General features: G+C 33.7%; 1 protein-coding gene across 5 annotated transcripts in view; it reads right to left on the bottom strand.

Moving 5' to 3' along the window:
- DMD (dystrophin) overlaps window positions 1-17,678 on the bottom strand; it is a 2,089,750-nt gene that overhangs the window by 1,742,980 nt on the left and 329,092 nt on the right. For all 5 annotated transcript variants that reach the window (XM_079122792.1, XM_079122788.1, XM_079122791.1 and 2 more), the window contains exons 3-4: window positions 10,501-10,593; window positions 5,895-5,972 (exon numbers count right to left, since the gene is read on the bottom strand). In XM_079122792.1, coding sequence (XP_078978918.1) covers window positions 5,895-5,972; window positions 10,501-10,593 — 171 coding nt within the window. The remainder of the gene's footprint in view (window positions 1-5,894; window positions 5,973-10,500; window positions 10,594-17,678) is intronic.

Below are 17,678 nucleotides of genomic sequence, written 5' to 3'. Positions count from 1 at the left end.
CTCATTTTACTCTTCAACTTTTTTTTCTGTACAATACGTTTCACACCAAGATGGTTATATACTTGACTTCACAAGATCACTTGAATTTATTCAGTAACTAAATTAGTACATACCTCAGTGGAATAAAGATGAAAGATACGTTTCTGTCTCTGAAAAATAACAGATTTATAGAGTTCTGTCCATTCCATAAGGATAGAGGAGAGCATTTATAATAATAAAATTATTAAACTATTGCTTTTCTTCCAAATCCAACTTTATGGGGGATTTATAAGAATAAGTACATGTTTTATAAAACTACCTACTATGCTTAAGAGTATCATGAGATAGAAAATCTATTAGTGTAATTTTGTTATTCATATTCTCATATTTTTCTGCTATTATACATGTTGTAATCTTACAAAGGTGATTTAAAGGCTCTACATGAAAAATATATTTCCATCAAATATTCTTTGTGACTCTATTGGTATTTCTATTATTTCCATTTTAGCAATAAGCTTCATTGTGTTTTCATTATTGATATGACTTTCTTCAAAAAAAGGTATATTTTAAAATATTTTCCCATATATTTTCTCTGTTTTTAATTCTTCTATCACTGACTTTTTCAATATCTTGCTCCATTACCAATTAAATTAATTTATACCACTATTTTTAGTCATTGTCATTTAACACTAACAATGGCTCACCAAATTATTCCTTCCCACCATCACCCCGCTACCCCTTTGTTGCCCTTGTCTATATTAATTTTTTCCAGTCTTCTCCACATACTGAGTCCTCATTCCAAATACTTTTTCAAAAACCTCAAGGTTCCCAGTTCCTCTAAATATATAATCATGTCATCAGCAAATAGGGATAGTTACATAATTGGGGGTGGGAGGGAGGTAAGAATGGAGGAAAGAGGGACTGAATAGAGGGAAAGGATGGGTAGGAGGGAGGAAAAAATAACAGAATGAATCAAACCCCATTACCCTATGTAAATGTGTGATTTCAAAAATAATATGCCTCTACTTCATGTACAAACAGAGAAACAAGTTGTACCCCATTTGTTTACAATAAAAAAAAAAAAAAACTCAAGGTTTTTTCTTAATCACTCTGCTTGGCCCATACCTCACCCCCTCACTTCCTTCAGGTCTTGGTTTATATAAAAACTTAACCAAGAGGTCTTCCCAGATCTCCTGTTCATCTCTTCTTCATATACTTACCTGTCACTATATATATTATATATGTTTAGTATACACTGGCATGTGACTATAAACTCCACAACAGAAAAGATTAGGTTTGATTATGTTTGCTCTGATGATTGACTACAGTATCCTTAAGCACCTAAAATACTTGATGCATTAGGAAACACTAGTAAATATGTGGAATGTAAATATATTACCCTATTTTTTTAAAGTATTCCAATTTAAAATTGCCAAACAGTATCTTCTATAGTGTACTCTAAATTGAGAATTGTCATTTGTAAAAAGAGATTTGAACTAGTACTATTGACTTTTTCACATACCATACTCTTTTATTTCTATCCTGTCCCAGGCTCATTTATTCATCTGATAGAGAACACTCGAATTCATCATTAGTAAAGAATCCTGCTCTGAAACATTCTCTCATTTAATTGTGTGTTCATTCTTTATGATAACAGAGACTAATAAGGTTGTACCTTGTAATTTTTTCAACTTATTTTGTACTTTCTTATTAATAATAATGGAGAAGTATCAAAGGACAGAGTACATGTTCCTTTGAACATTTGTGTCCTGTCTTTCAGCCTGGGGTTAACTCAGGTCAAGGTTATTTTCTTTGGGTTTTAATTTCTACTTGAGAATGTTTTGCTTGAGATTCTGTCCTTTAATGCAGAAACTCCATGTTTTTATGCATTTCTCCATGAAAGCCCTGGCTTAAATGAAAGCATTGTAGAAATTTGTTTTTGAAGGACTTTTAAAATTTAAACCCTTAATTTGGGATATTTCTCCAATAAAATAGTAGAAGATCCTCTACATTCTGTAAGAAATGTAGCTTTCAAAGAAAAGATCCTTATGTTGCATTAACCACATTCTAATTCTGTGTATTCATTTATCACAGTCATTCGATAATTTCATTAGAAAGTATGTGGTCTATAATTAGATGGGTAAATGTGCCCATCATTTGGAGTTTTGGAAGTTATAACATCAGTTCTATTTTTCCCTCTCACATTTTTCTCATTTTTATGTTCTTTTTTTAAAAAATTGAAATACAACATACATGCAGAAAACTACATTTAATTGTACTGCTTGGTTGTACATAAACTTTATTCTTGAAGTAAATGTAGCTGTATAACAATCTCCATGTCAAAACACATAACATATTAAGATTTCCTTGTGTATTTTACTGCTTGATTCTTTCAAAAATCTAACCACTCTCCTAAATTTTATATCCATGGAAGCATTTTGCTCATTTTTGAAATTTAGTTAAAAGACATAATAGTAGGCATGTTTTTGCATCTCACCTCTTTTGCTCAAATTTATTTTAGGAGACTCAACCAATCTGTGCATTATATAGAGATATCATTACTTCATTTTCACTGATTTATAATAGACCATCAGGTGAATATACCATAGTCATTTCCAGTTTTGGCTATCATGAATAAAACTACTACAAAAATTCTCATGTGTACACTTTTTTGGTAAATATAGAAATATATTTCTGTTAGGTATGTACCTAGAAATAAAACTTCTATGTCATAAGAAACATTCATGTTCATCTGAATTATATTTCCAGTTAATTATGAGAGTTCCAGTTCCATGTCTCTATCAACACTTGGCTTTATCTTTCTTTCTAATTTTAGTCCTGTTGGTGAGTTTATATTGATGTCTTATTGTAGTTATAACTCAAATTTTCCCTAATTACTACCAAGACTCAATAATTTTTATATTACTTTTGAGCCATTCAACACCTTCTTTTGAGAAGCTTTTGTCTATGTACATGGACCATTTTTTCAGATTGGATTTTTTCTTACTTTTTAAAATCTAAATTTTTAAAAATATAGGAGAAAATCATAGGAGATAACTGGAATATTCAATATGGTAAATGTGTTCATTATCTCCAAACTAATCTGTAGATTGAACTCACTGTTGATCATATTTCAAATGTATTTATAGTAGAGAAAGAAATATAATTATAAAATGAATACAAAACACAAAGGACCAAAATAGCCCAGAAAATCTAGCAGGATGACAATGGGAAATGTTTTAGTCCCTTTTCTGCTGCTCTAATAGAATACCAAACTGGGTGGCTTGTAAGCAACAGAATATTATAAAGATCAAGGATCTAGAGACTGAGTAGTGCAAGAGCGTGACATCTGCATTTGTTTAGGACTTTCTATTTGTGTTATAACCATAGAAGGACAGGCAACAAGTCAGAGAGGTATAAAGGGAGCTGAATTTATCTTTTAATCAGAAGTCTACTCCAAGGGTAATGGTATCAATTCATTCATGAGGATGAATGACCCAATCACCTCTTAAAGTCCCCTTCTCCTAATAATGTTACAATGGCAATTCAACTTTAATATAAGTTTTGGAGGGGCTATTCTATTCATAGCATGGGAGAAGCTAGTTTACCAGATACCAAACTTTATCATAAAACTACAATTATCTATGTGACATGATATCTTCACCTATATAGAAAAATAGAACGATGGAAGTAAATTGACATCTAGGAAAGAGCACAAATATGTATTAACAAATTTTTATGGTATTATCTAGTACTGAAAGAGTAACAGGAAAGCAATATACATTTTAATAAATGCTGTTGTGTTGATTATATTCCAAATAAAAAACAACCAAATCTTAGCTTGTTCCTCATACCATATTCAATAATCAATTTCAGATGAAATATAGATGCAAATTCAAATAGAAAATAATAAAGCTTATATAGATAATGCCATACTATCAGAATAGTTTGGCTAAACAAGTCATTCTTAAACAGGACAAAAACACAAAGTTAATGTTTTGAAAAATAAACTATATCAAAATGAAGAAATTCTATTTACCAAAAGTCACGGATTAAGTAAAAATATAACCCATGAAAAAGGAAAATAAATTTGCAACTCATCAAACAAAGAGCTCATATCCAGAATATAGGGACAACTCATTTTTAATGAAGTTCAGGTTAATTTTTCTGTTTTCAAATAATGCCTTTGGTTTTGTATATAATAAATACCTGGCACAAAGTCACATAGAATTCTTCTATTGTTTGTTTTATTGCCAAGATTTATTCTGGTCCTGTATTGATAACTGTGAATTTGATAATCATAATATGTATAGGAACCCCACATATTCATAATGTGTAAAAGGTTGACAAAAAACAAAACTCTTATCAAAGAAAATGTGTAAATATATTGATTGATCATTTGATAGGAGATTCAAAAGCTTATTTTGTAATGTTACATTATTTTGGTAGGGGGAGTCCAACTATATCTAGTAAATGAAATCCAATTATTTTCTGAATTTTTGCTGTTTGCTTTGCTCTTACATTTTGAAATGGAATATGGAGTTTTGATATTTTAAAGGATATTTTCTTTGTGTAACTTATCAATATCTTATTTTTTTATTATTTACATGATACTGATCTTTCAAAAGGGTGTATCAGATTAACAATGAGGAAAACAGTCCAATGACTACTTTTTTCTGGCAGTAGAAAAATTGAAAATATAAATTAATTGCTTTAGAAAATAATAAAATATATTTCTATAATGTAACTTTTAGCTGCTCAAAGTGACAGTGGTCCAGAATTCATAAAATCAACCAATTGCTATGTAGTTTCCACTTCTATACCTTGTGTAACGCCCTCTCTCTCCCAGGTGAGCTAAGCTACATTTGGGGGAGAATGTTATTACTAATCTATCACAGCTGATGTTTATTTTAAGAGAGTGTGAGCAATGTATTTGAATTTATTCTTGAAAGAGAGGTGTAATGTAATTAGGAAGTTGCTAAAAGTGCCTGGTAAATGTATTGGTCGATTAGAAAGGTTGCAGAAGTTAATAATAAAGGAGGACTATTTGCTTCTAAGGCCATGATAGAAGAAATAAGGAACATCAAAGTCACTCAGAGGTCACTAGAACTTCTCTAATCTGCCAACTCATTGAGCTATGATTCTTTCACCTTTTCTAAAACAAAACATATGTTTCCATCCAGATGAACTAAACCAAACATAAGGATAAAAAGCATATCTGAGTCATGCACAGTGGCATACACCTGTAATCCCAGAGACTTGGGAGGCTGAGGTAGGAGGATCATGAGAGTTCAATGCCAGCCTCAGTAACTTAGTGAGGCCCTAAGCAACTCAGAGAGACCCTATCTCTGATAAAATATAAAAAAGGGCTGGAGATGTGGCTCAGTGGATAAGCATCCCTTGGGTCAATCCCTGGTACAAATATATATATATATATATATATATATATATATATGCAGTTCTTACCGTGAGATTTAAAAAGTTATTTTTTTCTGTATAATTTACATGTTTGATATGGTGCTTAATAAGTTTTAGCTTAGTTCAAAATTCATTACCATCAGGTTTGAACACAGAGTACACAAAAAATTATGTACAGCAAAATCTATTTGTTGCACAGAATACAACTTTATGAAGAAATCAATTTGTCCACTAAATAGAGCTGCATTGAGTAAAATCCTAAAACAACACGGAGATCTAGGTCATGTATTTCCCTGTCCTCTGTGAATGCATGCATTTGCTTCCTGAACTACATTAGTCACAAGCACACACAAAGGAATCAGAATTTATGTTCTTAATAAAAACTAGTTTGATTTACAAGAGAACTTGGGATGCTTTCTCTACATTGGGGGCTGAAGCCTTCATTCAAACTTTAAACACACTGCCTCATAACATCCAAACCCTAAGTCACCACTTACATTATTTTTCTGCAAGACCCGCAGTGCCTTGTTGACATTGTTCAGGGCATGAACTCTTGTAGATCCTTTTTCCTTTGGCTGAAAAACAAAAAGAAACAGTGTTCAGTGCCCAGCACATAAACCAGAAATCTACTAGGAATAAAACAATTTATAATTTGAATTTTTAAGTTTCAATGTTTTACATTTAAATAAACATAGGTTATGAGGCATTCATATAATGAATTGAAGGACTTTGGACTAATTGTCCCTGGAATAGTAATTTTTTAGAATGAACCCACCACTCATTGAGAATGAAAGCCCCTCTTTTTTGGTTGTTCACAAAGCCTATTTGGGGTGATACAGGAGGACACTTACCAATAGGACAGATAATCCATTTAATTTCCACACTTTTTAAAAAGTTTAAGGGAGATGTGAGTCATGTAATGTTATATAATGGCAAATAGGGTTAAACAAACATTGTCTTAATTATACTATTCACTGATGCTCAAAAGCTTAATCACCTTTGATTCCCTTACCTTCATTTTCAGTTCCAAAAGTCATATCTCATTCTGTAAATTTTCAACTGACATCTACATTTATTCATTTGTGGATCTTTAGAAATCCTACTGCTATAATCTTTGTTGTATTTATTCCTTCCTTCTCTTTTTCATTTATCTTCATACAAGGCCTCATTTGCTACTGCCCAGAACATATCATAATCTCCTTTCCTTCTTTCTTCACTCACTGTTCCTCCTTTGATTCATACTTCTATCTTCAACAATAACATTGTTGAACTAAGTCCACTACCAGTGGGAATTCCTTGCATAGCTCTCATCTCAATCTTTTTTTTTTTTTTTTGACTATGCTGGGATTGAACCCAGGGGTGCTCTACCATTGAGTTACATCTCCAGCCCTTTTTACTTGTTTATTTTTATTTTTGAGACAGAATCTCACTAAATTTGTGGAGGTTAGCCTTCAACTTGCAATCCTCCTGCCTTAGCCACCAAAGCAACTGGCATTACAGGTGTGTGCCACCATGCCTGGCTCATCTCAATATTTAGTTAAAGTTAAGGGCATGAACTACAAAGCTGAACTGCCTAGATTCAATGTTCAACTGTCACTTTTGCACTAGGTGACCCTGGGCAAATTTCTCAGTATCCCTGTAGACCACATTCCTCATCTGTTGAAACAGAGCTAATGAAAGCACATGTTTCATATGATTGCTGGGAGAATTCAATGTGTTAATATGAATGAAGCACTTAGATTGGTATTTATCACACAATAGGTAAAATAAGATGTTTACTGTTATTATCAGAGTTTGTAATTTGTGCTAGGTACTTGTATGCATTATCACTAGTCCTCCTTGCAAGAAAAACAGTTATATGTTCCTTGTACATATAATGAACCTTAAGTTAAGAGTTCATACATAGTCATACAACTAATCATACAACTAACTATTGGTGGAGCCTGAATAAAAACTTTGATCTGTGCCTATAGAACCAAAGTTTCCATATTCATTTTCTTTTCTCCTTCTAACTTCCTTGTGAATGCACCAACCAAACAGAATATTTTTTCAATTACTTAAGTTTTGTCCCATACATTCCAGGAATGCTCATATTCTTCTGAGCAGTTTTCTACCCTAGAACAACTTACCCTTTGAATTACCTGCTGAACTTTTCCAATTAAACTAAAATATTTTACTGTTTAAGAAAACTTGCTTCACACCCTTTATCAAACAGTATTAACACCCATTCCTTCCAATTCTCACAATATTAACTAGTCTTATGAACAGGAATCTCCATTTTCTATCTCCTACTAAATTTTCCTCTAATAATGTCAAAGTGATAAAGGCTTACATTTTGGTGTGTTTCCTACTTCCTACCATGAAGAGGAAGAAAAGTTCATAGGAAGAGAAGAATTCAGATCAAAAGCAAAGCAGCAAAACAAAATTTTAGGAATTTATGCTCTGAAAAAAATTTGGTAATTTTAGGAATTTAAAGTTTTGAAAATAAATCCTCTGCCTAAAATTTAAACGAAAGACACTATCTTTTAAGAAATTGTATAAAAAGTGCAGTTATAAGACTGAGTAGCATTTTCTTTTGCTTTGAACTCAGACATATACATGTACACATTTACATACTTCAGTGCATATTTTTCAGAACCAATATGCTAGTCTTAAAAAAGCTGCAGTTTCTGGTCCTGATGTGGAAGCTGAAATCTGGCCCTTTTAAAGTCTTGTCGGGGAGTGATTTTCATCTTATTGTTGTAAAGCAAATACCTTCATTTTAAGCATGGGGATGACCTGAGCCAATAATCCACATGCAGATGCTTCAAAATAGGATACTAAGACTTCTGATCAATAGTATATACTACTCCCATTTGGACTATATGATATATCTCTGCAGAAACTATTAGGATTCAAGACCAGGAGTTGGAGTCTTGAAATCAGACACATTCATGAGACAGGTGATGCTGCTCTGTGGGAAAAGTAAAAATCCCCAGATCAGGGCTGCCAGATCTGTGTCTAGGATGAAGGATTGATTACAGATTCTGTTAGCAGCAATAACTGAAATTACATGGTTTATACTAGCTTATGTGGGTGTTTGGTGATTTTTTTTCTCTCACCAACTATTTATTCCATAATGACCAATCTCGTGGATGGGATATTTTGTTTGCCTGTTTTCTTCAGTGCCTGTTACTCATTAGGTTCATTGTATCTCTGCATCTATGTATGTATGGTTGAATCTATCCATCCCGATGAATATGCAAGTCGCTTGTATTTTTTCTCTTTTGTGGAAATTCATTATTTTAAACATTGTGCCAATGTGGAATTTGCTAACCCTGACAAAACTGCTTTGGATGATGGAAGTGTCACCTCTATCTAGGAAGTTATTTAAGAGAGTTGAAACACCACAGAGAAGTAGTCATTCACACTTCCAGAGATGAAAAATGTAAGTTGCAAGCACAGGGTCAGGACAGGTTGTAAAAGTACAATCTTAAACACAATCTTAAATAAACAAATTTCACTAAGATTTATTTATTTCTATAATTGAAAGCAGAAATGACTGCAGATTATAACAGAAACTGGGGACATACCAAAACACTGATTTCTATATCTATGTATATACTTACATAATTATATATGCATATCATAAATATGCATATATAATGCATAAATTAATGCATGTATAATAAGCAAATTATATGAATATATAAAAGTTCACAGTCATAGGATACAAATGATTGCACAAAAATATATCTCTCACCAACAAAATTAAGATAAAGTGTACACAATGCTCTCTAATTGGCTAAAAGCAAAAATTTCAAATATAAGACATAATATGAACTTCTTTCGATTGATTAAAGTGATTATTTCTGTAAGTCATCAAGTTGTTCTTATATTAATTCACATTCAGATTTCATAAAAATGTCAGTTTTAATTTAATTTAATATTAATCCCAAATAGCAATTGAAGAAGATTTAAAATGAAAGTATAAGGTGTGTCCCTTCCCTATTGAACTTCAGCATTTAGTTGAGGAGTGATGTCATCATCATAAATACATACACCAGAAATAATAAAACAATGATTAAATAAAAAATAGGTGTTTTATAGGATTTAACAAGGGAGAATTTATCAAAGAGAAAGTGTGAAAGGCTTCACTGAGAGAGAGAAACCAAAGCTTCTCAAGGATAGTTAGCACAGAAGTACAGAAAGCAACACAGGTGAAAATAAGTTATATCTGACAAAATGGAAAAAATTATAGGAGGCAAGTTGGAAAGCATGACTTTTGCCAGCTTTGACTTTGAATGACGGCTTGGGTTTGTATAGTATCTATAAAATCTCTGTGTGTATGCATATGTGTGTGCATGCCTGTGCTGCAAATTTGTAATGAAGGTCAAAAAGAAGAGATTAAGACAGTAATTTAGTAGGATTCATTTGATATGCAGAATGGCTAACTGTAGTCAGGGGTCTTAAACTCTACTTAAAAGAATAATAGCAATCTAAGAATAAGATTACTTAAATCAGGAGATTTGGATTTAAGAGACATTTTTCTCATTATGAGACCTTGATCAATCGAACCCAAATTCATGGATGAATTTACTGACCTATAACTGTGTATGATAATCATATCTATCTCACAAGAATGCTCTGAAGTTAGACAAGATAACAGTTCTTAAAAGGGAAGTAACATTCTCATTGCATATGTTTTTGTGTATGCCTATACACTTATATGCTGTGCCAAATTGTTCCTTTATTTATAAGCTAATAAACTTTCCTTGTAAAAGAATTGCCAAATACACAAAAGCAGAAAGATAATTTTAAAAGTCATTATGCAAAAAGCCTTCATAAAGACATTTGATAAGAATACTTAATAGGTAAAAGAAAGCAATGTCTATTAATTAACATAATCTACATTACTGAAAATTTCATTTTATTTTTCTGAATATGACAGACAATGCCAAAATAAAAATTATGAGACTGTTTTATACAAGAATAGGTCCCCTTTTACTAGTCAAATGTACTTAGTAAATTAGTGATTTACTAGACCATAACATTATACTGTTTGATTCTGTTTTCAAATTCTACAAAGATTACTGCAAATTTTCTTTAAAACAAGTTTCCTACCAGTTTTTGCCCTGTGAGGCCTTCAAGAAGGTCTAGGAGGCGTCTCCCATCCTGCAGGTCACTGAAGAGGTTCTCTATGTGCTGCTTCCCAAACTGAAATAAAAAATATATCCAGTTAAATCACACTTCCAATGATTCATTTCCATGATTATGCCTTTTGAAATTCGAAATTATATTTAAGGATATTTAATATATCTAATTAATAAACTGCCCAGGGTGCTGGATGAAAGAAAAGAGAAAATTGCAGGTAAAAAATAAAACAAAAGAAAATATATCACCATTAGGTCAAATCTAGTAGAATTATTTCTGCCAGAGTCAGAGATCTGCAGCCTAATTAATCTAATTAACACAATTTAATGAATGCTGATCATATAAAAGAGAAAAAATAAATAATTAAATTTTCATGCAGTTCGGGGTAGGAGGAGCAATAAACATATAAAGAAACAAAGATCGCATATAATTTGCCCTGTATACTTGGAAGTATAATATACAACCAGAGTGTTCAATATCCTTGTCACATGGGATATGCTTTCCATTCCTACACATTTTGCAATCTGCTTCAGAATGACCCATTCTCCTTACAGATAACTCAAATTAGAAATATATGATTTAAATAGAGTTGAAATAATTCTGTGAAAGCTTTTCATCTATTTTTCTCAGTTCTTTTCTTAGGTATTATATTAAGAAAAAATGATAGTCACTAATAATGTTCAAACTTTTTTGGAACAATTACTCAAGAGAGACACCACATAAAAGAGTGGATCTTATGATTTTTGCAACATTTCTGTAAGGTTAGCACTAATATACTCATCTCACAATGACACATATGGGCTCAATATGTGCCCTGTGTCACAAAACTAAAAGGGGTAAAGCCATGATTTGGGCTCTGATCTTTCTAATTCCTGGGACCTTTGTTCTATCTTATCATACTGCTTCCTGGGCTTTTTTGTTCTTCTGTTTGATTATCTTTCAAATAGTTTATTTCTTCTCTCATATGCTCCACAAGCCTTTCTTTATCTGGTTAAAAGCCTAAAATCTCTTCATATGATATCACCCCTAGCTCTTTCAATGCCCAGGTTATCTAGAAAGCACTAATTTATTTGTCACAGATGTATATTGAGCAGCAAGAAACCTGAGTTAGGTAATGGAGCATACACTGGTAAATCAGACAGATATTGCCCCAGCTACTACAGTACTGCTTGTCCAGCAGTGAAAACAAGTATCTCTGAAATGTAACATTACAGAGAGTTAGTAAATGGAACTAAGGAGCATATAATTATGGAAATTTCCAGAGTTGGGGTATCAGGAGACATTTCCCCAAAAATGTCAAGTAATAAAGTTAACATTAGTCTTTGGGTGACTGGACTCTTCTTATTTTCTCTTTGGATTACATACAAACTTTGAATCTCATATATGTTAGGGAAATCCTTGATTTCCAGGCAAAAATCATCCCCGCTAGTTTGAAGACTTAGGAGTGAGATTCTCCCTACAGGGAAGTAGGCATATCAATAACAAGTGTCCTTGATGTGTAGAGGCCTCCTATAAAGAAACACTGCCTCTTCAGTAAGCCTTCCAGCCCCTATACTCAACATTCAGAATATAGCCACACATATTCTGTGAAAAGAATTAACTACAAGTTATCATTTTAAAATTCTATACAAATAATTCTTTTTAAAATTTCCAAGGCAAAAATGAAAATAACACAAAACACTACCATGCAGAAATTTCTAAAAAGCAGTTTTACTACACATAACATCCAAATAAATCTTAAAAACAGTGGTACCATTTTTATGAAACTTTAAGGAAGCTTTTCTTCTAATAAGCAAAGAAAATGAATGTACAGTTTCTAATAATGCTGTCAGGAATTTCATATCCAACACGTAAATACTTGATATTTTGGTGGTAATGGTAAGGTATTATTTTCACATTCATGAAGGGATCCAGTGCCTTGAAAATGCTAAGGATTTTTTTTTTTTTGAGGAACAAAATTTTACAAAAGCAGTTGAGAAAAGTGTGACTTCTAAAGTTCTTTAAAAAGAATCTTTCACACTGCAGTGTGTCAATCTTTGAAAAAAACATACCTATATGACAGACATGTGTGTTCTTATGAGAAAGTATATATCTGTGTTGATAGATAAAACCCATCAAACTGGAAAGAGGTTGAATGGCAAAATGTTGCTCATTCAAAAAAGAGAAGCAGAGATGGGAAATGTGACCTTAAGTCTTTTTTTTTTTTTTTTTTAATTGCTATTTTATTTCTTATGTGGATGCTTCTGGAGAGGGCTGGCCTGCTATGTGAGTGACTGGGAGCTGGCCTATTTGGCACTACTTCTTGGTTCTGCATTCCCTTTTCCCTGAGGTGAGCTCCTGTAGACCCTTCATCTCAGAGCTGCTGTCTGGGTTGCTCTAAAGTCCCTTGCTTCATATATTGCCCCAGAGGTGATGATAGTGAACTGTCAACCATTAGGGGAGGCACTGGCTGCAGCTGAATGAACAAGGACTTTCCATGAGTTTGAGGAAACTGACCCTGCAGGTGAACTGAGGAGAGGGCAGCTGCTGCCCTAGATCCCTATGACTCTGTTCCACTGGCAGCTGTTGGTGGAATAGCATCTGCTTGAGAATTCTGAGGGGTTGATGCTGCTGCAGCTGGCATTCCATTTCAGCTGCTGATCTTGTGATATTGAGCAATGACAGTGGTCCTCCTCTTCCTACTGCCTCACTTCATTATGCTCACTGCGAGCATAATGCCAAAGGGAGGAACTTGCATGCCGGCTTTCTTTGACCTCATTCCCATTCATGTCAAAAGGCTGCACAGAAGACATAGAAGCATGAAGGCATATGCTGAACTACATCCCAAAACTGTTAGCAAAAGGCCCACTTTCTGTGGCATCTCCATACTCCAAAGTATAGCCTGGTAGATTTCCAGTGCCTGCCACCATGGAGGTGTTGGAGCCCACCTGTTGGCAAGGAAGCCCTTGTGTCTTCAGAAAAGAGCAGCTGGAACACACCTGTGGATCGAGAAACCCTTGTTCCCAAAGAGAGTAGCAACTGGGGTCTATGTGTTGACAGAAAATCTCTTGTGTCTTCTGAGAGGAGCAGTTGGAGCACAACTGTGGACTGGAAAGCCCTTGCTTCCACAGAGAGAAGCAACTTGAGCACATTTGTTCACTGGTGACCTCTTGTTTATCCAGAGTTGAGCCACCAGCTATGCCTGTCAGAACTTTCTGGTCACAGAAGAAACTCTGCTCAGTGGTATAGCTGGGAGCCTCAGCCTGGTTGCTTAAAGGTTGATGGGTTTGGACTTGGTAATTTTGTTGTTTCCACACAGCAAATATTCTTTGCCTCTCTTCAGGTGAAAGTCAGGCTCTATTATTCTGAAACCAGTTATTAATTACATGCACTGGACAATGGAATTTTACAGCCAGTTCTTCTCTTGTTGTAAAGTCCGGGTAAGGAGTCCGTGTAAATATTTCATGAAGTTCTTGCAATTCTTCCTTAGCAAACTTATGTCGATGTTTTGTTTTTCCACTTTTCTTTGATTCAGTACTGTTGTTAATATCGTCCTTGTCATCTTTGGAAGCCATGAAAAATTCTAGTCCAGGGTCTTCAAGTGACAAAGCGATGAACTCAAGTAGCAGACTGATAAATACTTGGGACTTGATTTACTGTTTTCTTCTGGTACTGGAGACTCACACACTGGGTTAGTGCCCTACCATCCTGTTTTCTGACCCCTCGACCTTAAGTCTTGAGGTACATACCATAAGGCTCATACAGCATCAAAGACATAAGAACTATGCTTGGGTTTGGGAGCAAGTGATCTATACCAATATCAAAAATTCAGAGAGGATACTGCTTTCAGCCTCAGAGTCTCTTTATATTTTTATTAGAGCATTACAGTTATACATAGTAGCTAGGTTTGAACCAGAATCTTTTAATTACTCTCCCTTTAAAACTGCCAGTCAAATTGGAGAAGGAGCCAAGTATGTAGGCCAATCAGGGCTTTCAGGCTGAGGAAGCCTGGGGTACATAGAATGAGGAAGCAATTAGGAGATAGAGAAAGAGACAACACTTCATATCACATCTAATTTTCAAAAGTCATATATGATATATTAAAATATCAATCACAACTGAAATTCAACTCCTATTGGTCTTATCTACCACGTTCTGTAAAAGGGTGCTTCTCAGAATGCCTTCCAATGGAACATGCTTTCAGCAATGAGATTGAATGAATTTATCCTGGAATATTGCAGTACCAATTTCACAGCATTTGAAGGTTCAAAATTTCTATGAAATCATATGTTTAATAAGAATTCATGGAATTTTTGTTGTTGTTTCTTAATGTATACTTAAAAACAATTTCAAGTGCTTTTGAATAAAATTTCCCTCTTCTATGGTCTAATAATTCTCAATGAAATGTTCAATATTTAGCTCACAACTTAAGACTTTCAGATGTAGTCTTATTCTCCATGTACAATGAATTCCCCAGGGACCACAAAACAACTTATTTCTCTTGGATGGTTCTCAGTTCAGGGCTTTACTCACTACTCCTACTATCAATTTACAATACTACATAGTTAAAGAGTGCATGCTTCAGGAGATAAAGAGCTAACTTCTTTTTCTGTTGTGCTGGGGGTGGAACCTGGAGCCTTGTGTATACTGGGCAAGTATTCTACCCCTGAGAAACACCCCAGTCCAGAAAGAGTTAACTTTTGAATTCAAGTTTCCTATTCATTAACTGTTATCTTGAGCTAGTGACTCAGACTTTCTTAGGTACAATTTACTCATTTAAGGAATTGGATGTTGAAATATCACTTCAGAGCACTTCTGTGAGGTTTAAATAAAATAATACAGGCATGTCCTTATAGACATGGTGTGTAATATGCACTTAATAAATATAGAGTGTTTTTAATGTTTTATTCCTCTATTATTCCTTGTTTATATCTTGATCTTGAGCTGAATTCTAGATATAGATAAAGTTATCATATGTTATTTAATCTACTAGAATGTGCAGAACTCACAAGTAATGTACTTTGTTGTCTCATAGTTTGGCACCTCTGTGAGAACAGAAGTAATTTTCTACACACAATTAACAAGATTGGTAAATGTGGATGGTGAAGGGAAAGCACTTAAAGACTTCAAACTCTTTGTCTCTTTTCTTGTTCCTTTAGCTATTTTAAATTACATATTCTTTTGTTTTCCTCCCTTTTCATCTTTGACATCTATGATGTCTTTTTGTTGCAGGTGATATTTGGTATCACAAAAAAAAATACTGTATTCTTAAAATTTCATCTTTAATGGCTTTCTTTTCAAATACATGAAAATGATTTTGTAAAAACATACAAAACATTAAATTCTCTTTGGGCCATATGACCCTCTTATCCTCTGTCTTCAATACCCTTCACAACTAATGTTTTCTTTATTAAGTGAACTTAGTGAACTTTTGATATTACTCAGCAGTTTCATGTACTGACTTATATATTGTCTTTCTTGCTAACCTAAATAACAAGATGAAAGGACCATAAAATGAAAGAATAATCCTTCTGCAATATTGTCCATATGAAATTAAGAAATATGGTAGCACAGAAAATGCTCAAAAGATCAGTGGCATAAACAAAGTGGAAAAAATCAAAGTAAAAAATTGAGAAAGGGACAGAAGTGCATTTGTGAAAATGTTTAAATGGTTTCTAACTTTTCAGAGTTGTTTTGGTCTTTTAACCTGAAAATATAGAGGGATCAATACAAGGTTCCAATAGGAGGTAAAGAGCACAGAGATAATTTAACATGACCTGCTGGTTATAGAAAGGTCAAGCCATGGACATATTTGTTGCTCAGAAAGTCAAGTGACTTTTCAGTGATTACAAATCTCTAGATGGTAGAAACACCAAAAGTGGAGTGCAGACCTGGGGATTCAAAACTTGCTGGAGAGTGCTACTGAAGAGCTCACAAAAAAATAATACAACCCATTGTAGTGTGAATAGGCAGCTTTCATAGTCGATTGTTTTCTTAAGTGCAAGTTGTAAAAAGTATTTTATGTTGAAGCAAAAACGTTTTATTGCAGTGTAATATACATACAGGCAAATGCATACATCTGAAGTATATAGCTCAATGAATCTTCACAAACTGAATACATTTATATTACCAACAATCAGATGGAGAAATAGGATATCATCAGTTCCCCGGGAACTTCCTCACACCCCCTTCTATGTACCAAACATCTCAAGAATGACCACTATATGATTTGTAGCACCATCAATCAGTTTTGCCCTAAAAGGGGTCTCTTAAAATAGAAAAATTATTCTAGTTCAGGACTTCATTTGGGGAATCCAACGATTGAAGGACATCAGGCATATGCAGAGAGACTATGCAAAGGAAAAGGGTCATGTTGATGAAATATATTTTACAAAGCACAAAGAATAAAACAAGTTTGTAAATAATATTTACACTATACCCAGAATTCTTTGGTTGAAATCCCAGCCCTGTCATATTGTATCCCAGCTATGTGATCTTGGGCAAGTCACCTAAATTCTCTGTGCCTTACCATTTTAATCTATAAAAAGAGATATATTGTTGCCTGCATTTTGGTAATACTGTGCAAATCTAAATAGAATAATACTTTGTTTGTAAAATATGCTCTGTAGGTGCTATCACACATTTATTACATTTTAAAAATCAACCCTTATTTTCCACAATTCTGTAATTGAAAGACGTAGCTTCAGAGTATTAACATAAAGGTTAAATGGTTTAATAAATGTATCCTATCATAGTTCCTGACATAAAAATATTCCATAAACCCAAATTATAACTTTCCTTTCCTCCTTTCTATGAAACATTATCACCTGGAGATAGAAAATACAATTCACTTTTAAATATCCTAGGGTTCTAGCTTGGGTAATTTTAGGAGAGTTTAATAGAGGAATGTTTACAAAGATGAGGACAAGATCTAATGAAACCACTGGAACTAGAAGTACAGACATTCGATTATTCTTAGACTGATAGTATTGAAAAGGAAGATAGTGGTTACTGGTTCCTGGACAAAGACAAAACCAAGAGAATCGCCTGTCTGAAGCTCCACTATGACGATGAATATAGCCCAGAGTGCAGGGAATATTTGTTCTGCCCTCTTTCTTTCCTCCTTCTGATCTTCTCTCTAGGCTACCATGGCCAAACCCAACTAGAAG

Source organism: Sciurus vulgaris (assembly GCF_902686455.1).
Source record: "Sciurus vulgaris genome assembly, chromosome: X".
In the NCBI taxonomy this organism is placed as follows: domain Eukaryota; kingdom Metazoa; phylum Chordata; class Mammalia; order Rodentia; family Sciuridae; genus Sciurus; species Sciurus vulgaris.
The sequence above is the reverse complement of the archived record's forward strand: the minus strand, read 5'-3'. Positions and strand labels throughout refer to the sequence as shown.